The sequence below is a fragment of the Prosopis cineraria genome, unplaced genomic scaffold (genome assembly GCF_029017545.1).
Source record: "Prosopis cineraria cultivar Desert tree isolate PC_DT_omini unplaced genomic scaffold, ASM2901754v1 PC8, whole genome shotgun sequence".
Taxonomy (NCBI): Eukaryota; Viridiplantae; Streptophyta; class Magnoliopsida; order Fabales; family Fabaceae; genus Prosopis; species Prosopis cineraria.
In genome coordinates this window covers 3,239,188-3,259,101 of record NW_026555339.1, presented here as the reverse complement: position 1 = coordinate 3,259,101, position 19,914 = coordinate 3,239,188, and the positions used below count along the sequence as shown (strand labels likewise).

Genomic DNA, 19,914 nt, shown 5'->3' with positions numbered 1-19,914 from the left:
TATCTATATATTTATATATAATTGAGTTGATTCACCATTCAATGAGCGGTGACTGGTGAGGAATGTATGCATTACTATGGCAATAATTTATAATTATAAAACCCGACCAGTTTTGATCGCTTCATTTTTTCCCTCTCATTCTTCGCTCTTCAATAGATTTGTAGAATTGGATCTGATATCAATTGCAAAGCAGATGAGTTTGGCCTTTTTTTTTTTTTTTGTAAATTGACCTTAAAAAATGCTCTCTCCGTAACATATTCAGTTTGTTTTCAACCTCTGCATTCATTCATTTAAGGTTTTTATTTAAATAATATTAAGAAATTTCTAAAATAGAACCTTCACTCAATTAATGGAAGAAATAAAAGATTTTGAAAGAATTGGAAAAGGAAAGAGAATATGAACAAGAAAAGAAAAAATGAAAATAGACTTTAAAAATAGGCTATAAAACGTTTTTAAAAAATGCTTTAAAATATGATTAAAAAAATGAGTTGAACGTGGAAAAGAAAATCAAAACTATATAAATGTAAGATAATAGTGTCTTTATAGAGAATTAATTAGGGGAAAAAATCCCCATCAAAGGACAACCTCGTCTGGCAGTAGAAGCAGATACATTTTTCCTCGTCGACAAGCGTTCCACACTTGGTCGAGCTCGCCGTCGCACACCGTCCACCGTTGTCTGTCCTGCGTGGTTGTTCCGCAGCAAGTATTGAGGAAGGTTCGAACCGGTCTTTGTCTTCGCCCAAAATCCGGTGAGATTGATTTGTTCAATCTGACTTTTAATCTAGGTTTGAATTTGTTCCCCGTATCATCTGTTCCCCGAGTGGTTTTCAACCATACTAAATGATTTGGCTTGATTTGTGTCTGGCGACTTAGAATCTTGAGTTTAAACCATTTCCTGCGGTGGTCTGTGAATTTAGAAGCTATTGAATTGGCAGATGCCCCCACTGAATGTAATGTAAGTCCGCCTGTGTATGCTGATGCTTGAATACACGGGTTTCGCTATTTGTACCTGTGAAATTATGCCTATACTACCAATGCATGAGTCAGTATGCAAATGAATCTATTTCGTTTCATAACATTTGCCATTTGGTATTGTCATTGGTTCTGATTACTTGTTTCTAGAGTGTGATTGTTTAACTTCCTCTTATATGATGTCATGCGGCAACTTTTTTTGGAAATATGGGAACTATGCAAATACGGCAACCCTCTTATATGGGTTTCCTAGAAACTATGCAAATTTGAAAGCTTTTGTTGTTTGATGTTTTTGCCCTGTGCGGAGCAGAGGCAATATGCTTTCACATTTATATTATACATGAAATATTATGGTCAGTTTGTTTTATTTCTTTCAATAAATTCTCCAGTGGAATCCTGACTTCGAGATCAATTATTTAAACAAGGATTTTTATAAAGTAAGGGAATTAATTTGCTTTATTCAATAGCTTTCTTTTCAAAAGTACATGGGGTTTTCTTTTACGTCATTTAGAGATCAAAAGTGATTGATGAAACTATTGTTTTGCATGATAAATTAACTTCTACATATATATATAATTTCTTCGGTTAGATACTTATGCCTTGGAATTTTCCTTGTATGCTTCTATGCTCACCTTTAGATTCTGGAAAGGGATTTTGGAATGGCTGCAATCTACAGCCTTTACATCATCAATAAGTCTGGTGGATTGATCTATTATAAGGTACAGCATTAGTTCTAAATTCCCTTTCCCTTGCACACTCAAGCATACGTTTAATTTTTTTTTTTTTCCTTATAACCCCTGAGAAGAAATTTCCTAGAAATTCTATTTCTGCAAATATGGTGGGATGAAATGTTACTGTTTTGACTTCATTCTCTCAAGGTTATGGTTTCCAAATGTCAGACTGTTAAACTGATCATTAAGGTCATAGTTGTGGACTGAAGCTTCTATTCCTACAAATATGTTTAATGAAAGAAATGAGATGACTAAGAACTATGGTTGCATTTTTTGTGACTTTGTTTTTTGATTCTTGCCTTCTCCAGAAGATTTTCATTTCTATATGATTAGTAATTTTACTTGTATGTTTCTTACCATTGCCAATGTGTTTGATGTTTCAAAAATATGTTGAATGTTGATAATTCGAATGTCCGATAAATGATGATAGACACTGCCAGGGTATAGTCTAAGCAGTTGGAAGTACTAAAAAATAGGAAAAAATCTCTGTAGTGAAAACTCTCCCAGTTGTAATTACTCACTGATTACTTTTCTTCCTTCTTTCTTACCCTCACCCCATAATACACGCTGCACTCTCTCTCTCTCTCGCATCTTAGACCTCATAACCAAACAAATGAATAGAAATAGCTCCAGCTTTATTTTCTGACTTTGGCAAAATAAACAAACAAAAGATAATTTCAAAATTTCATTGGTAATTTCTGAGGATGAAATTGTCTATGTATAGGATTATGGTTCTGCTGGAAGAATGGATACCAATGACAGTTTAAGAGTGGCAAGTTTATGGCATTCAATGCATGCCATCTCTCAACAGTTATCACCGGTTTCAGGTTGTTCAGGGATTGAACTTCTGCAAGCTGATACATTCGATCTTCATTGCTTCCAGTCACTTACAGGTATTTCCTTACATTCACGATCCTCAACTCATCATATTAAGCATTTGAATTCTTTGATATGATCAGATTGTTTTGGTGTTTTAAATGAAAATTGAATTTTGGACACTAGAAAATAGAGAATTTCGATTAACGTGTCTGACCGGTATATTCGAAGACCAGCCTCCTTATTTTTTTCCCTTTTGTTCTTCACACCAGTATGATGCCTGGCCTGTAGCTATGGTCTGGCCAGAATAAGTAAATATGTAATTTCAGTTTGTCTGAAGCTATTGATAACCAAGTTGTAAGCTAAATTTTGCTAATCCTGGGTGCTTGCTTAAGGTGTAAACTTGATTACTCTGAAAATTTTACCTATAAAATCATCTTCCAGATTTTAATACTTTAAGCCCCATTTGGATAAATTTATTATACTTTGTCAGAGTTGTATATGCTTCAAATTTAATGACCATTATTTGCATTTGTGTTTGTTTGTGGCCTTCAGAATTATTTAGGTTGAAATGGAGGCTGGTGTAAGTTTGTTATAATCAACACAACTTTCTAGAACATGACCTGGCATTGAATATGAGAGGGGTGGAAGACAAAAGTTCCATATTTTTCATTATCTTTTAATTCCATTGAATCTCTGCATGATTCTTTATTTGATTAATTTTCACAATCCTTTTGCTTTTGCATGCCTGCATCAATTTTCTATGCACCAACTTTTGTCAAATAAACTAGCCAGTAACCATGCATAGTTCATTTGTTTTTTTTTTTTAATATTACTTCTGCATTTATATTACTTCTCCTTTTCTGTTGAGCAGTTTCTTGTTATATTTCATTTCTCAAAAACTGAAGCTCCATCGATTGATTCTCTGACCGTTGTTAGTTACTAGATATTGATGCTAGTCCAGGAATCCCAAATTAGTTCTTTTCTTCTCCATGCAGGGACAAAATTTTTTGTGGTCTGTGAGCCTGGAACCCAACACATGGAAAGTTTACTGAAATTCATATATGAGCTGTACACTGATTATGTTCTGAAGAATCCATTCTATGAGATGGAGATGCCCATACGTTGTGAGCTCTTCGATATCAACTTAACACAGGCAGTGCAAAAGGATCGGGTTGCATTGTTGGGCCGATAAATTGCCTTCCCCACCCAACCTTTTCTCAAGTTTTCTGGTGCATGCAGGTTCTGAGGATTGTCACTTAGCAACTTGTACAATATTTTCTCTTGTACTGTTCGAAGATTAGGTGCTTGCTTTTTATCAGAAAAAATCCCCAGGAGAATCCTCATTTCCTGACTAAACTCTTTTTTCCCCCTGGACTTAAAGATATGCAAAGTTCCCACAGTCCTACAGAGAATATATTGCAGTTGGTTTGACTAATCCCTGATGGTGGTATTTAAACTAAAAATGTCAGACCTTGTCCATAGGCTGTACTCTGTTGCACAGAGCGTGATGCAGTGTGGATACTTCATGCTTTGGGAGAGGCTTTTTGTTCTTGCTACGTTTGATTTGCAAAAGCAAGGAGAATAGGCATAATTATGTTTGAGGTGGCACTCAAAAATGCATTTGAATTCCTTAAAAAAAAAAAAAAACCATTGCCTTTGGATAATCTATTTTTGGGAAATATTTATAATTAGTTTAATATATTTATATTTATTTAGTAGAATGGTTCCTTCGAAACAAATTGTCTAATTCATTGAAGAATGTCGGGGCATGAAATATTTTTGTAGAATATACTTAAATTGAGAATTGCGAGAGTAAATTGTCTTGTGTATGTCTTAACAACCTTGACAAAAAAAATTACTTAGTATGATTACAATACAATACTTCTAAAAAGTCTTGTGTTTTAATATGCAAAGTATTTTACGGAGTATTAATCATTAATTTTTTTTTAAATGGGAGGCAAGTGATTTTGATATATTTCAATTGAAGTTTTAGATAAAAATATATTAACTGTTATTGGAATTTCACAAAATGCCTTGATATTAAAATATGGGAATTTTTAAGCAAGGAAGACGTTGGATTATAGAGCTTTAGCAATTCACATAGTATAAAAATTGGGGTCAACTTGCCCGATTAAACTAGTAAATTAGTATCCAAGATCTGTTTTGTTTTCGTTTTCAGTATATTGGCAATTTATTTAACTCTAAAAAGCTCTGAGGCCAGAGAACTTAAAAGTTTCCTCAATGTAAGAACCCGGGAAACGCCCAATTGAGTGCTTGATAACCAGAAAATTAGGCCTTCACGAGGCAACAAGTCTTGTCTCTCGGAGGTTTATTTCTGCAACAATGGGACCAAATTAGGGACAAACAAAGTGAGGTATTTTCATTGACTCCTAAACCAACAGCACAAGCCGAACAAAACTATTAATGGGTTTTTCTTCAACTTTTATATTAATTAGTAGCGATCATGTTCCTTGTCTACTTCCTTATCATCTGTTTTTCTTTTCAATGTGAAAAAATTATATCATTATCATAATCTTTTTCAAATAAAAAAACAAATATGTGTGCATCATTAGTTTTTTTTTTTTTCTTTTTTAACTGGCCGTCCTTTGTTAGAAATAATCTACTGTACTCTGTCATGAAGCTAACGTAATGAAATAATTTGGACACAATTAGACAACTAAATAGTGAATTACTCTGTTTTGATTCAATGAACACAATGCAACTTTTAAAAGATTGCTTTTAATCAAAACGAGAAAAGAAAAATAACAAATGGAAACCCTTTTGTTCTTTGTTTCTTTCACTGTCCATGTCTACCTTGCAATCATTATAGGCTTACATATATAAAAGAAGCAACCATGTGTTCAAATTTTAATATGCATTATAATACACCATGCAAGGCAATCCTGGGATAACAGGTGTCCAGGAAGATCTAAACCTAACAAGGAATCATATATTCTTTCCCACATGAACAGTCAAGAGCTGGGTTTTTAGAAATAAGTAAAAAAGATTATGAAACATGATTCTATTCGAAGTTCATGAACACATTCGTTAAAATAGTGCAGAATATTGCAGTATATATCCTTATGATCTGATTGATTCTGCAACACTTAAAAAAACAAAAAGAAGGGAAAATACTGTGATAGGTCATTATAGTTTCATGTCGTTTTGGTTTTAATCCTTAAAGTTTAATTTTGTTGTTCCTAGTCCCTATAGTTTCATGTTGTTTTGGTTTTAGTCCCTAAAGTTTGTTTTCATTGTTCCTAATTCCTATAATTTCTGCCACTCAAACTTTAGTCCCTCCCATCATTAAAGTTGTCAAAAATGCTGAGACGTAATTAACACCATTAATTATTATGCATAGGTGTTATTCTTATGCTTAGTTGGCACATACTTGTGATTAAGAAACCTTACATAGTTAGTCGTCACAGCGTCTCCTTTGCCCTGTCTATCTTGTGATTAAGAAACCTTACATAGTTAGTCGGCACAATGTCTCCTCTATATTGGCTATCCTTTCTGTGTCTCTTCCCAAGTTCACCCACTGTATCTTCTCGTTGCGTCTTCCAAATGAAATAGTTGAGTGTCCATCTTTGAAGCAGTCATTCGCTTGCGTTTGTAGTTTATCTTATGGGTTGGGGAAAATAAAAGCCTAATGACTAATAACTCGTATTGACAACTAAGCATAAGAACAACACCTTTTCATAATAATTGACGGTGTTAATTACGCCTCAGCATTTTTGACAACTTTAATGATGGGAGGGACTAAAGTTTTAGATAGTAGAAATTATAGGGACTAGGAACAATGAAAACAAACTTCAGGGACTAAAACCAAAACAACATGAGACTATAGGGACTTATCACAGTGTTTTCCAGCAAAAAAAAAAGATGTATATATATATATATACACATATAAACATGAATTATTGAATCGATTAAGAAGCTACCAAGCTGAAACTTTGCATGTGCTCCCAACATTATAGGCCCCATTTGTAGTTTCACGGCCTTCTTGGGTCTTTCATTTTAGCTTAGACATACCACAGTGTGACAATCTATGGAACTCTCTTGCTCTCATTCTAAAATTAGGTTTAGGCCTCTTCCTCTTATATATGTACCCATATAAAATCATGATGATCAGATCATGTGGAAAGGACTTGATTTTCTTGAAGTATAAGATAAACTTTGAAATAAAAAAATCATATTAGGAGAGTTATTCAAAATTAGACCTAATAAAGCTTAGATTTAACCTAATAATACCAAACGTGCAAGTTTTTTATGTTAAGTCAAACACTTGTTGCCAAATTATGACATATAAGGGTTAGTCAAAACATATTTAGTTGTAGTTGATGGCTCTAGTTTAAATGTCATTTTTTAATGATATAGCTATGATTTTTGATTAGAAGTGATGGAGACAAGGTGCTTGGCATGGCAAATATTTGTGTGGGTAGTTGAATAAGGAGGTCCACGTGAAAGGAAGGGTTGGTTGAATGATGAGATTCAGTTAAGAAGGGAAGGCATCACTGAAAGCAAAAGAAGCACAAGACAAATAGAGACTTTTGCTCCATGCTTGTTCATTAATCCAAGCTCTCTCTTCTCTCCTATCCTTCTCTAAAAACTCCCCGAAATATAAATTAATTCATCAACATGCAAGTTCACTTCTTACCCATGTCAGCCTCAAGCTATATACATACAACTATCTATATCTAATATATAGTATTACTGGGTTATATTTGAGTATTGTCAGGTTTTATGAATGGCAATCCTCTCGGACATAGTAAAAATTTATATATTTTCATCTAACATTTTTCAATTTAATCTCTTATTCATTTATATGTATGCTTTGGGTGTTATTTTTCAACCTTATCTCACTTTTGGCATGCTCAATTCAAAACAGATACAAAAGGCATTGATCAAATTTTTTTAATAAACAAACAAAAAACAATAAGTCTTATCTGATTAGGTTGAATTGACTATATGGTATTAAAAAATATAAAAAATATGAATTCTAACTATTATTAATATTCATTTTGTGATCTTATAGTTTGAACTCTTCAAAGGAAAAAACTAGTTTTTTTACTTTTGAGACCACCAGGGAAGTTTTAGAGTGTAATTGAAACTTATAATCATACATGAATTAAGCTTGCATTAACTAAATTAATTATTGTGTGAAACTGTATATGAATTTGTAAATAGAATCGGATTGAGAATTTGACATTTAAAATATTTAATGAAGAAAAATGAAATTAAAATTTATTTTGAATGCGGTGCATTGATCATATCATGTGACAAGCATGCATGGAGCAATCACTAAACCAAAATCTTTTGATACCCTGTCTGCCTCCTCATTTCAGTGTAAAAATCCCTTTAAAATATGAAGAATACAAAAATGAACTTGAAGAAATTTGGAAATCCTCTGATTCTAAATCTTTTTTTAAAATTATGTTTCATGACTAAATTGATACCGCCTGATCACTTGCAGTATTATCTTGTAACAGATTAAAAACTATATAGTTTTGTGTAAAAAATTGAGAGAGAGAGAGAGAGAGAGCGGTCCCAATAAGATATGTCCTCACATGGTCTTTTTTGTGTGTTGAATCACTAAATGATAGTTTAGATTAATGGGTATAATTGAAAACATTAATTGATCCATGCTATGCATATGTCTTTTGATTATTTTAATGAGAAAAGGTGAAAGTATGATAAATGCAATAATTAACTTGAAATTGTGTACCAATAATTATTTTTCAAGTGAGTAGGTCAAGTAATTAGCACACTTTATCTAACACTCATGATTGTAATTACAATAGATTGGAAGTAAGGTTGTTCCAAATAAACTCTCACTCCTAAACCAACTTTAATTCATTGAAGAAACTACAAAAAAAAAACTAAAAAGCATGCCCCTTGTTACGTGGTGCATTGTCAATCACAAATCCCTTTAAAATATGAAGAATAAAAAAATGAACTTGAAGAAATTTGGAAATCCTCTGATTTTAAATCTTTTTTAAAAATTATGTTTCATGACTAAATTGATATCGCCTGATCACTTGCAGTATTATCTTGAAACAGATTAGAAACTATATATTTTTGTGTAAAAAATTGAGAGAGAGAGAGAGAGAGAGAGCTGGTCCCAATAAGATATGTCCTCACATGGCCTTTTTTGTGTGTTGAATCACTAAATGATAGTTTGGATTAATAGGTATAACTGAAAATATTAATTGATCCATGCTATGCATATGTCTTTTGATTATTTTAATGAGAAAAGGTGAAAGTATGATAAATGCAATAATTAACTTGAAATTGTGTACCAATAATTATTTTTCAAGTGAGTAGGTCAAGTAATTAGCACACTTTATCCAACACTCATGATTGTAATTACAATAGATTGGAAGTAAGGTTGTCCCAAATAAACTCTCACTCCTAAACCAACTTTAATTCATTGAAGAAAATACAAAAAAAAAACTAAAAAGCATGCCCCTTGTTACGTGGTGCATTATCAATCACTCACAAAGATTCATTCCTCCTTTCCCTCCAAGGGGATCATGCATCATGTTAGTGTTCCGGTGATTTCTTGCTTTTCATAATCCTAAATTGCCAGATACCTTCCCATACGCTATAAGATTGTGTTATCTTCTTTTAAAACCCTACACCCTTTCAATTCTCTTACTACTCTTTATCTCAGGTCACTTCAACTCTTTTCTCTTAACTCATTAAACGACAAACTTGAGACCTAATAATGCCCGTCTTAGTTCTTGTCCATTACTTGCATAACTGAAATGTGGCTTTATACTTTGTAACGAATTTGGCACTACTTATACCATCTTGTTCGTGGCTTATAAACAGTGCAACTTCTTATATCATGTATAGATTTAAATGAGATAAATAGAATAAAGGTGATGGATATAAAGAGAGGGAAAATTTACTGCATATTCATAAATGTATGCTTTAACTTTTATTTTGGCAATTTCACATGAGCTTTTTCCATAGAATGGGATACTGTAATATATTAGAAGATTTAAATAAAGTGACACTGGTCGAAGAGTGGTGAGAAAGAAAAGTAGGTCTTGCAATGGGGTTATGGCCCACAAGGTTAGGTGTTAGGAACCCCAACAAGAACAAGCACATGTGTACTTTAATTTGTCAATGTTATGTGAGTTTTTAGCTAGATGAGACCACCACCCTCCTATCTTCATATTGTTCCTCTCTTTGTATATAAATAATGGGCTTCATTACAACCACATAAAGCACACCAAACAGCTTACACATTCCTCAATTTCTTCCTTTTATCTCTCTCTCCCTACAATGGCACACCATACATTTTCTTCTTCTGCAATGATGCTCCTCATTGTTGTCTCCATCAGCATTCTCCTTCAAGGCTTCACCGCCATCGATTATGGTGATTGGTAAGGCGCTTATGCCACCTTTTATGGCAGTGGTGATGCCTCCGGCACAATGGGTAAGTATTTTCTTAATACTATTTTACATAAGCGTCTGAACTGGACTTATGGTTTGAACTTCCGACGAACAAAATATATTGAAAAACTAGTTGAGTCGAGCCATTTTGTGTTTTTGATATACATGAGGGGCATGTGGGTATAGGAATTTATACAGTCAGGGCTATGGAACTAACATAGCAGCATTTAGCATAGCTCTGTTTAACAATGGATTAAGCTGTAGGGCTTGTTATGAGTTAAGATATACTAGTAATCCAAGGTGGTGTAAGCCTAGGGCCATTATTGTCACTGCCATAAACTTTTGCCCTCCAAACTTTTTAAATATAAATTATAATGTTAAAAATTTTAAAAAAATAATTTTAATTTTGATTATAAAGTATAAATATATATTTAAGAAATTAAATTCTAATAAAATGTTTTAAATAAATAATATTCCCAACCAATTTTTTTTGGGCCAACAATATATGATGCAAATTTTCATCTCATAAATTTAGTATCATTAAAACTTCATGGCATGATGTCACTGTTGGTATTGATTTATAGTGCAAGAAATCTCTTAAAAAATAACAATACCACTTGTGATAGAAACACCATGTGATTGCTGCAATTTTCCCCCCAACCATTGCTGTAAATTTATTGGACGTTACTTTCATCATTTCGAAGCTGATCAAGTTTGTCTTGTAATTAAAGATTGGAGGGTTATGAATACACACACACACACACACACACATAAACTGGAGGGATATGTTTTCCATTAAATGACACAAATTTGATTGTCCTGGCCGCAAAAGAATATTGAAGTTATAAATACAAATAAGTAAGTATTTATTCGCTTTATACTCAATTCATAATGCCATAATAAACAGTGTACAAGGAAAAAAAGATGGCATACCAAGTGACTTCAATATATTTTAACCCTAGAAAACAGCCTTATTTCTGTCCTAATAGAAAGATTAAAAATTGTTAATTATTTAGGAATTCAATTAAAAAATTGTCCCAAAATGTCCATATACGAAAACGCGTGCTCTATCATAAATGAAAGATTAAAAATTGATAATTTCTCAATCGCTTAGGTTGACTGATGAATTGGTGGGCAATCGAGGAGAAAAAATTCGGTTGTGATGTTTTCTTTTCCTTCCCGATACTGTAAAACCGAAAAACTGATCCGTTTACATGTATCAGAATCACCAACTGTTTGACTCGGTTTAAGTTGAGTAGGGCCTAACTTTGCCCCCCTGTCTGGGTCGCCAATTTCTGAGTTTCATATTTAGGGTTGCATTTCTGGAGATCGAATTTTCCCTTGTTTCGTACCACATAACCCATCAATATCTGCCAATCCAAGCCCCCGGTGTCTGTATCCTTCGTCACGTTTTGATCTCTCAGTTTTCTGCCCTTCAAAATCTATGGATTTGTGATATTATACGTGGCAGTTGAATTAGGGACCCTGTTGCTTCTGCCCCGGTGGTTTCATACACCGATTCTGGGGCGCTGGCTTCTTGAAGCTGTCTTGCGGGTCGTCAACATTTCCGGGTCCTGAAACTGAGGCGGTGTCGTATAGCTTTGCATTTGCATTCCCGTTGTGGGCATCATGGCTGATCTTCAAGTTAGTTCGCCGCGAATGAACGGCGCCGTAATTGCGGAGGATCGCCTGTGCTCGTCCCCACCATCGTCGCCGCTACCTCCGTCAAACCCGGATCCTTCGTCGGTTGAGGCAGAAGCTTGGTCAAGAGCCGAGAAAACGACCCGTGACATATTGTGTAGGATACAACCCACGTTGGGCGCCGACCAGAGAAGGAAGGAGGTCGTTGGTTATGTACAGAGATTGATTAAATTTGGTGTTGGATACGAGGTGATGTTGCTTTCGTTGTGGCTGCTATCCCGCCCCCCCTTCTTTCAATTGAACGTCATATCAAGATTGTCGAGCATAGACGTCTTATGTCTAACGTTGTATCAGTTCTGTGACAGCTAGGCTCATATCTTGGTCATTAATTTTGGAGGTTGTGAACATGAGCTTTTATTCATCTGTTTGCTTTTGTTTATTCTTTTAACTTGTAAGACTTATCCAAGTATATATCTTCTGATATTGGACACATATAAGTTGCTTGTGTTATGCTTATAGCGATGATCTGTACAGCATGATACTGCCTTAGAACTCTGGGAATTCTTTCTTGGCTGAGTACACTATCACATTGCTTCGCTGCTTTATTTATTGAACCAATTTCTGGATAGGTTGACATTGGAAATATATAGGGTTCATGTTCCTTGGACTCCTTTGCTGTTGCTCACTAAAGAATATGTGCAGCTAGAAGCTGAGTTCACAAGTTCTTCTTCTTATAGCTTCATAGTGGTGATTTGGGTCAATTAAACGTGAGAAAAACATAGTGCAATTGCATCTAAGACGTAACTGATTTATTTTGTCAAGTAAGATTAATGCGACTGTTACAAGTTGAACAAACTGATGAGGGCCTATTGTTGTACACTGGCATGATTCCCTTAATTGAGTGGTTAATCAGGTGTATGCTATGGTTTCTTGGATTTATTTTATTTATTTATTTATTTTTACTTTCCAATAAAAGGGCTATGATTTTGTCACAATAGTTTAATGATTGTACTAACAAATTGGATAGCATATAATGGTATTCCTTTGGATGAAGGCTAATGTTCTTTCCAGTTCATGCCATTTCATAAAAAGTGTTTATCCAATTTATTGCAGTGGATAAGTGCAATGACTATGTCTCTTGGCAACTTGGAGTAAACTAGTGATATTTAAAAAATAATAATAATAATAACAAAATGCATATGTTACCTTGACATTACCACTTTTCATCGTTACAGGTCTTCCCGTATGGATCAGTTCCATTAAAAACATATCTTCCCGATGGAGATATTGATTTGACTGCACTTAGTGGTCAAAATATTGAGGACGCATTAGTATCTGATATTCATGCTGTCTTAAGGGGAGAGGAAATCAATGAAGCTGCTGAATATGAAGTGAAGGATGTTCGTTTCATTGACGCTGAGGTGCTTGCCACCCTCCTTCTTGATACCTTATTGGCAAAGTAATATTTTTGTTAATGTAAATTAGAGTTTCAGGGTGGCTATGAGCCTTAATATGTTTAATCTGCATTTTTTTTCAATCTAGAGGGTAATAAATTTTACTCTCTAGAATGGGGAATGGAGGTAAACCCCCTCCCTAGTCAAAAATGCCTTCAAATTAATGCACAAGTACGCTTTCCCTCACCCTCCTGCCCTTTATTCAAGAAGTGCTGGTGTTTTTTACTTTATTTTTTCTTAGCGAGTGATAGTAATTTAAAAAAAAAAATCATTTCTTTGGTTATTGTAAATTAGCAAACTTTATTTTGGTAACTTCGGTTAGAAGTTGAATAGGTCCTTCCAATTTTGTTTTGTATGAAATATCAATCAATTTGTGAAATATTTTATTAGAATATTTGTATTTTATAAATGAGGAGAGCTCTATTATACTGCTTTTCCTGTTCTCTTTTCTGATGAGCAGCAGCAACTTGTGAAAAAGATGCCATGCAGGCAAAGCCATTTCCTTCTTGCAAGCATTAGAAATAAAGTTCTATATAATTATCCTTGACTTATGTGAATGTGATTTTATAATATCCCGTGTCCTTCATGTTGATCAAGGTCTCCTTATAATATTCGTGGCTAAATATTATTCTTCTCTTTTGTGGGCTTCTAAACGTTCCTACTTATGCACACATATCTGAAGCAATATGTTTGGTTATTTCTGCCAACCATGTTTTTTTTTTGAGCTACTTTTCATTTGCATCATTTGTGTTAAGAAGTAAAGAAGCTTTTTATATGCTGAAGAAGCTAAAATATGAATTTCTGGGCAGTTATTTTCTGGTGATTCTCTTTGTTGTTAATTTTATTTGTCTTACATTGAAGCGTTGGAGTTATTTTTCTGCAGGTTAAGCTTGTCAAGTGCATCGTACAGAATATTGTGGTAGATATTTCTTTCAATCAGTTGGGAGGACTCTGTACATTATGTTTTCTTGAAAAGGTAGTACTTCTGAAGACCACCAACCACTTTTGAAATATTGGGTCATGGACACTTATCTTCTTTTTCGCTTAGCACATGAGAAGGCAGGATGATGCTTGTTCTTTTCTTTCTTTTATATAGTAATCTATTTGAAGCCCATACAGTTTTGAGATAAGCCTTAATGTTTAATGAAGTTCACCACTTGTATGCATTCATAAATGATAGCTTGGTGTGGTTATATTTTGATGCAGTTTGGCTTTTGCATTTTGTTGTTGTGTTAATTGCATTTGTTGTTAATTGATTTCTGCTTTTATGATGACAGGTTGATCGTCTTGTTGGCAAGGATCATCTTTTCAAGCGTAGTATTATCTTGATAAAAGCTTGGTGCTATTATGAGAGTCGTATCCTTGGTGCTCACCATGGTCTGATTTCAACATATGCTTTGGAAGCACTAGTTCTTTATATTTTCCACCAATTTCATTTATCCTTAGATGGTCCGCTAGCAGTAAGTTCTTCAGCAAATCTCTCTGGCTCCTGCTTTGTCAGAAAAATGGGGGCAAATGGGGAGCAATATTTAAACTGAATGGTGCTGGTGATGCATCCATTTTTCTGATTTTTTTTCTTTCTTCCCCATGTTTCAGGTTCTATATAGATTTTTGGATTACTTCAGCAAATTTGATTGGGACAATTATTGCGTTAGTTTGAGGGGGCCAGTTAGGAAGTCTTCACCGCCAGATATAGTAGGTGCGGAATATATTTATTTGTGTTTTTATGATCAAACATCTCCATAGTTGTTTTCCTGATTCTCTATTTGTTTTGGTGAAGCCGAGGCGCCAGAAAATGGGAATTCTTTGCTTCTAACAGAAGAATTTATCAGGAATTGTGTGGAATCATTTTCAGTTCCTTCAAGGGGGCTTGAGCAAAACATGCGAGCATTTCCTCAGAAACATCTTAACATCATTGATCCATTAAAGGAAAATAACAATCTTGGGCGCAGTGTTAATAGAGGTATTAAGGACCTTGACATTTAGTCCGAATGGTGGGATTGTGTTCCAGCAGATGAAATTAGTCTGTGAAATGATTTGTTTTCTTATTATTAACTTGTAATTCTGTATTTAGAATCCTACCTTTGCTTAAAATATCCCCTCAATGTTACGGGTCTGTTGAGGTTTTTTAGGAGATTTAAATGTGAAAAGCTAGTCGATCAATCTTAACAACCGTGCTTAATACAGCTGAGTCACTGGGTATAGATCCTTCTGATTCAGGAAAAGACTCTAAAGGATTGTGTTGAGCAAGGTTGTTAAGATTGTGATTCAGATTGCAAGTTCTCTTATGGTGCCACCATTTATCTCAATTCTGAGTGGGACCCAGATACGCCATGATTGCAATGGGATCATGGTCCAGGTCATAGAATCTTATGGTCAAGTGCGATGAGCGATCATGTAAGGAACTTGATCCCCCCCCCTTTTTTTCTCCTTCATGTCAGAGCTGAATGCACCATTCCTGGAGAGCCAGAATTGTGTGTTCAAGAGTTTCGGCAATCCAGGACTCTGCAATCTAGTTGAGGGTTTTGAAGATCTTGAGCTTTTGACCTAACCTCTTTTTTTTTTTTTTAAGTCTTTCATTAATGCATCTTCTTCATGGAGTTCATTCTCATCTTCTATTGGCCATTTCTACTTTGCTCATATGATGAAGCTTGCACTGTACCCCTTTTACTTTGAGTGAAGTGATAAGCTCATGGCAGACTATTTTTTTTCCTCTTGTGACCTCAGTGAGAGTAGCACTTCTGCATAGAAGTTAGACCATTGCTTTACTTTTCTGAAGTTTGCGACACCCCATTTTGAGTGGCAGTACTAAATTTTATCTTATCCTGGCAAACCAATCTTGAAAACGACTTTTTTTCAATTCTTTGAATTACAAGGCACTGGCGATTTATCAGTAGTGTTAATTAAATCATTACTTTTGTTATTTATTATTGGAAGAAGACGATCACTTCTGCAGGGCTCAGGCCTCTGTGTTTCTGTTTCTCTTGTTGGTACAACCTAGTATTTGTTGATTCATTTATTATTGGAATTTGACTTTCAGCCCACAACACCATTCATCTTGGGAAAACTTGTCTTGAAAAGACTAGTAACAAAACCGTAGCTGTGTTTTCCATCAACATACATCTACAGCTCTATGAAAAGGGTTGTTGATTCTTGCTTTTAATAATTTGACCTTCCTTTTACCTTTTCTAAAGTCTCTTTATTCTATTAGCCCCCCAAAAAAGAAGTCGCCATCCATTTTCTTTTGTGGACACCATCAGCGCTGGAACCATATTGGTAGGATCCTCACTCGCTCATACACAGTTTACTGTGGCAATAGTAGTTAGTTCTGACAACTGATTGTGCTTTAAAGATCTATGCTGCCACTATACAGTGTTTTTTACTTCTTTTGATATTTTTCTTTCGGTAGCTACTGTGTCTTCATTTAATAATTCCATGCCGTTCATTTTCTTGTAGGCAATTTTTATCGAATACGCAGTGCCTTTAAGTATGGAGCACGTAAACTTGGTTGGATTCTTATGTTACCCAAGGATAAAATAGATGATGAGCTGAATAAGTTCTTTGCAAACACTTTGGATAGGCATGGAAGCGCACAGTGGGGTGACTTTGCGTTGCCTAGTCTAGCTTATAGCACAAGAGCTTTTGACTTCTCATCCTCCTCTGACTCCAAATCATTATCAGAGGACATGGCACTTCTTAGTTTGTCAGGTGGATTTAATAAAGATACTATGATGGGAGGTCCACGTAACTCTGAAGTCAGAGATGAAAGGGAGCAAAATGTAGTGAAAGATGTCTCTGCCCATGCAGGGCCATCATACGACTCCAGTCAAGATAAAAATGCAGTTTCAGGGTATTTTCCTGGTGAAGATGTTAAGGATGTTGCTACTTCTGGAGTCTTGTGTATGTCGAGTAATGGTTCATCATATTCACATTTGAGGACTCTCTTAAATAATTCAGTGTCAGGGAAGCATTTAACACATTTTAATCTTGGCTTGCTAAGGGAAAATGGGGATGTGGAAAATGGGATTTCTTGTACCGAATCAACTGTGAATTCTGTTTTTGATGAGAAAGAGAAGCATAGTATGGTGAGCAGTTCAGTCTGTTCAAATAACAATGAGAAAAGCATGCCATCTTATGGTTTGGGAGTTTTGCACAATGCTGCTGATAACTTAGACAACGAGAAAAGCATGCCATCTTCTCATGGTGATAGATGCACTGAAAGTGTTTCTTGGGGCTCTGAAGCTTCGAAAGTTTTGTTGGACCTGACTGGAGATTATGACAGTAACATTAGGAACCTACAATATGGTCAGATTTGCCATGGTTATTCTGTCTCTCCAATTGTGGTACCTAGTCCTCCCATGTCTCCAAAGTTGCAGAATAGGAATCCATGGGAAACTGTTCGTCAGTGTTTACAGATTAATCACAACATTCTTCCTCAGACAAACTCTAACGGTATTGCTGTGGGACAACAACTTTATGTTGTAAATCAACCTACGCTACCCATTGCCTCGTTTGGTCCTGAAGAGAAGAGAAAACCACGAGGGACAGGAGCATACTTCCCCAATATGGTATTCGTAAAAAGTTATTTAGATGTAATATTGTCCCCATAGATATGCTTTTAAGCTATTTGTGTTTGTGTGTGAACTTTGCAGTTGAGATCTAACTGTCAAGCTCATGATTTTGCAGGCTTCCCGTCCGTACAAGGACAGGGCAGCACCAGGAAGGGGTAGGGGGCTAGTTCCTGGGACTCATGGACAGCTGCAGAGATTCACACGTAAATATGGAATGGCTCCAGCTCCGCAAGAGGTGAATGTGTCTATGGACGGTATCTTTGAGTCTGCATTAGAAGGGTATCCAGTTATTGGCAGTATTAGACCCAGATTGTCAGAAACATATTTCTCTCAACCTTCCTCACGGGGATCTCAATATTCTAATGGTTTCCTTCATCCATCTGAGAAACATGAGGCTGACATTTTTAGCTCTCAGCTGCGTGGACCACCAAGAACTGAAGCAAGCAGTCATCCAGAATCTGGCATTTCTAGTTCTGGATGTCCTGTGCCTAGCTTAGGTGGCATGGCAGAGGAGAGTTCTAATTCAATATCTGGAGCTAATCACATGAGGTAAATAAAATTCTCCATTTCTGCTTTTTGAAATGCTGAAGAGTTATGTTAAATTACAGGCACCTTTGTTCTGAGATTGAAGCACTGTATGGTTAGTTTGTGCCCGGTAGTTTTCCTTTCTTTTAAGGGGATGTCTATGGTTTGGGATTCAGGATTGAAGCGCAAGCCTATCATTTGAAGAATGAAGATGACTTCCCTCCACTTTCTCACTGAGTACTACTGATGAATGGGGAATATGTAATAGCATTAACAGTAATGGTCAATGCATGGAAACAACAATTATGAGTTGCCTCCCTTTCGGCGGGTGTAGGATGGCGATTTTGTAAGAATGAGAACAATGTGCACTCATATGAAAATGGAAGATAGTTTCCCTCCACTCCGGGAATATAGAACTGCTAGTTCCAAATAAGTAGAAATATGCTGAGAATAACAATAGATGCTAACAAACTAGGCATAGCTTTGATGGAGACTAGGTTTCCTATTCCCTTTGTTTTCTTGCCCCAGGTGGTCCATTGTACAGAAGTGCGTGTAAATACTGTTTCCTTTTTCTTTCCCCTCCAAAGTTTGCAATTGTTGCCATTAGTTAGGGGTGTATATATCAGGCAATGCTTCTGAAATTTTTGTGTTCCTAGTTCTGTTATTGTTTTTGTAAAGCCGAAGATGTTAGATATCTCATGGGAATGGATATACAGGATTTCTGGCAGTTAGAGTTTATATGTTTTAATTTGGTTTTAATGCTGACCTTTGGGTTTAGTACATGATTTCATGCATGACCTGACTTGATATAATCAGATGTGGAGAAACAATACAGGTTTCTACGCTTCATATACTTGTTCTGAAGTGATGAAATGCAAGACTGGGCACCACTGGCACGCCCGGTCGTTGTAGGCCATGTTCTACATGCAGCTTGGTGAATGAGCATTGGCTGTGCGTCCAGTGAAATCCATTAGTTGCTAAACTGTTGTGAATTCAATGAATATGTGCTAGGCTACAAGCTTAATTTTAGATCAAGTTCTGGCCAAAAAAATTTTTTTGGTCATCTAGACTAAAGATGTGTCGAAGTTGGACGTAGAGTGAGGAACAGATTAAGGATCTTTGTGCAGTAATCTAAATTGTCTCCCTTTTTCTTAATCTTTCTTAGGGCAGTTTATTTCAATTACTTATTTATTTTTCTCTGTAAAACGAAACTGTTTTGTTAATTTTATTTGATATTTCCCCCTTTGTTTTTCATGGCAGAAGCAATATCTATGGAGTCCATGGCTATCCAAATAGGTTTCCACGAGAAACATAGTTTCCCCAATGTAGCTCATGGGATTTCAGTATAACTTGTCCCGACCCCCCCCCCCCCAAAAAAAAAAACAACTTGAAAAAGAAAAGAAAAGAAAAAGGAAAGGAAAGGAAAAACGTTATATTAGTAGCTGGAAGATGACCCGGATGATCCATCTCTACCCCAATCTGATTTTATTCAGATTGGAGGTGCCAAAATGGAGCAGGTACAAAATAGGTTTTCATAAGCTAGGTTTTTTACAAGGTCATCTGTCCCAGTTATTTTGTTTTTGTATTTTTTTGATTTAGTTGGCCCCATAGTTGGTATGTAATTATAAGTAATTCACTTCCAAATAGTTTAGGTAGGACCACTGGAATTCAAATGACTACTGTAATGGTTGTAAGGATAATTTATTGTGTACATAGTACGTTCCTGTTTCTGATGAGAATGACAAATGAGCTAAGAGGAATTTTACTTGGGCGATATATGGGGTGTGGTGGGAATTC

At 35.4% G+C, this 19,914-nt stretch overlaps 2 protein-coding genes across 4 annotated transcripts; both read left to right on the top strand.

Moving 5' to 3' along the window:
- The first annotated feature begins 565 nt into the window (after positions 1–565).
- On the top strand, positions 566–3,957 carry LOC129317848 (uncharacterized). 2 transcript variants are annotated; one of them, XM_054962247.1, is made up of 5 exons: positions 566–749; positions 874–955; positions 1,611–1,691; positions 2,428–2,596; positions 3,518–3,957. In XM_054962247.1, exons 3-5 carry the CDS (start codon positions 1,632–1,634, stop codon positions 3,712–3,714), a joined length of 426 nt encoding a protein of 141 aa, XP_054818222.1. In that variant the 5' UTR covers positions 566–749; positions 874–955; positions 1,611–1,631; the 3' UTR covers positions 3,715–3,957. The 2 variants fall into 2 exon arrangements, with proteins under 2 accessions (XP_054818222.1, XP_054818221.1); XM_054962246.1 differs by lacking the exon at positions 874–955.
- Positions 3,958–11,040: 7,083 nt separating this feature from the next.
- Positions 11,041–19,877, top strand: LOC129318086 (uncharacterized). 2 transcript variants are annotated; one of them, XM_054962628.1, is made up of 9 exons: positions 11,041–11,816; positions 12,803–12,988; positions 13,905–13,997; positions 14,299–14,481; positions 14,618–14,720; positions 14,802–14,984; positions 16,478–17,589; positions 17,708–18,141; positions 19,378–19,877. In XM_054962628.1, the coding sequence occupies exons 1-9, from the start codon at positions 11,556–11,558 to the stop codon at positions 19,430–19,432; spliced, it is 2,610 nt and encodes an 869-aa protein (XP_054818603.1). In that variant the 5' UTR covers positions 11,041–11,555; the 3' UTR covers positions 19,433–19,877. The 2 variants fall into 2 exon arrangements, with proteins under 2 accessions (XP_054818603.1, XP_054818601.1); XM_054962626.1 differs by lacking the exon at positions 19,378–19,877 and adding an exon at positions 18,294–18,911.
- The last annotated feature ends 37 nt before the right edge of the window (positions 19,878–19,914 follow it).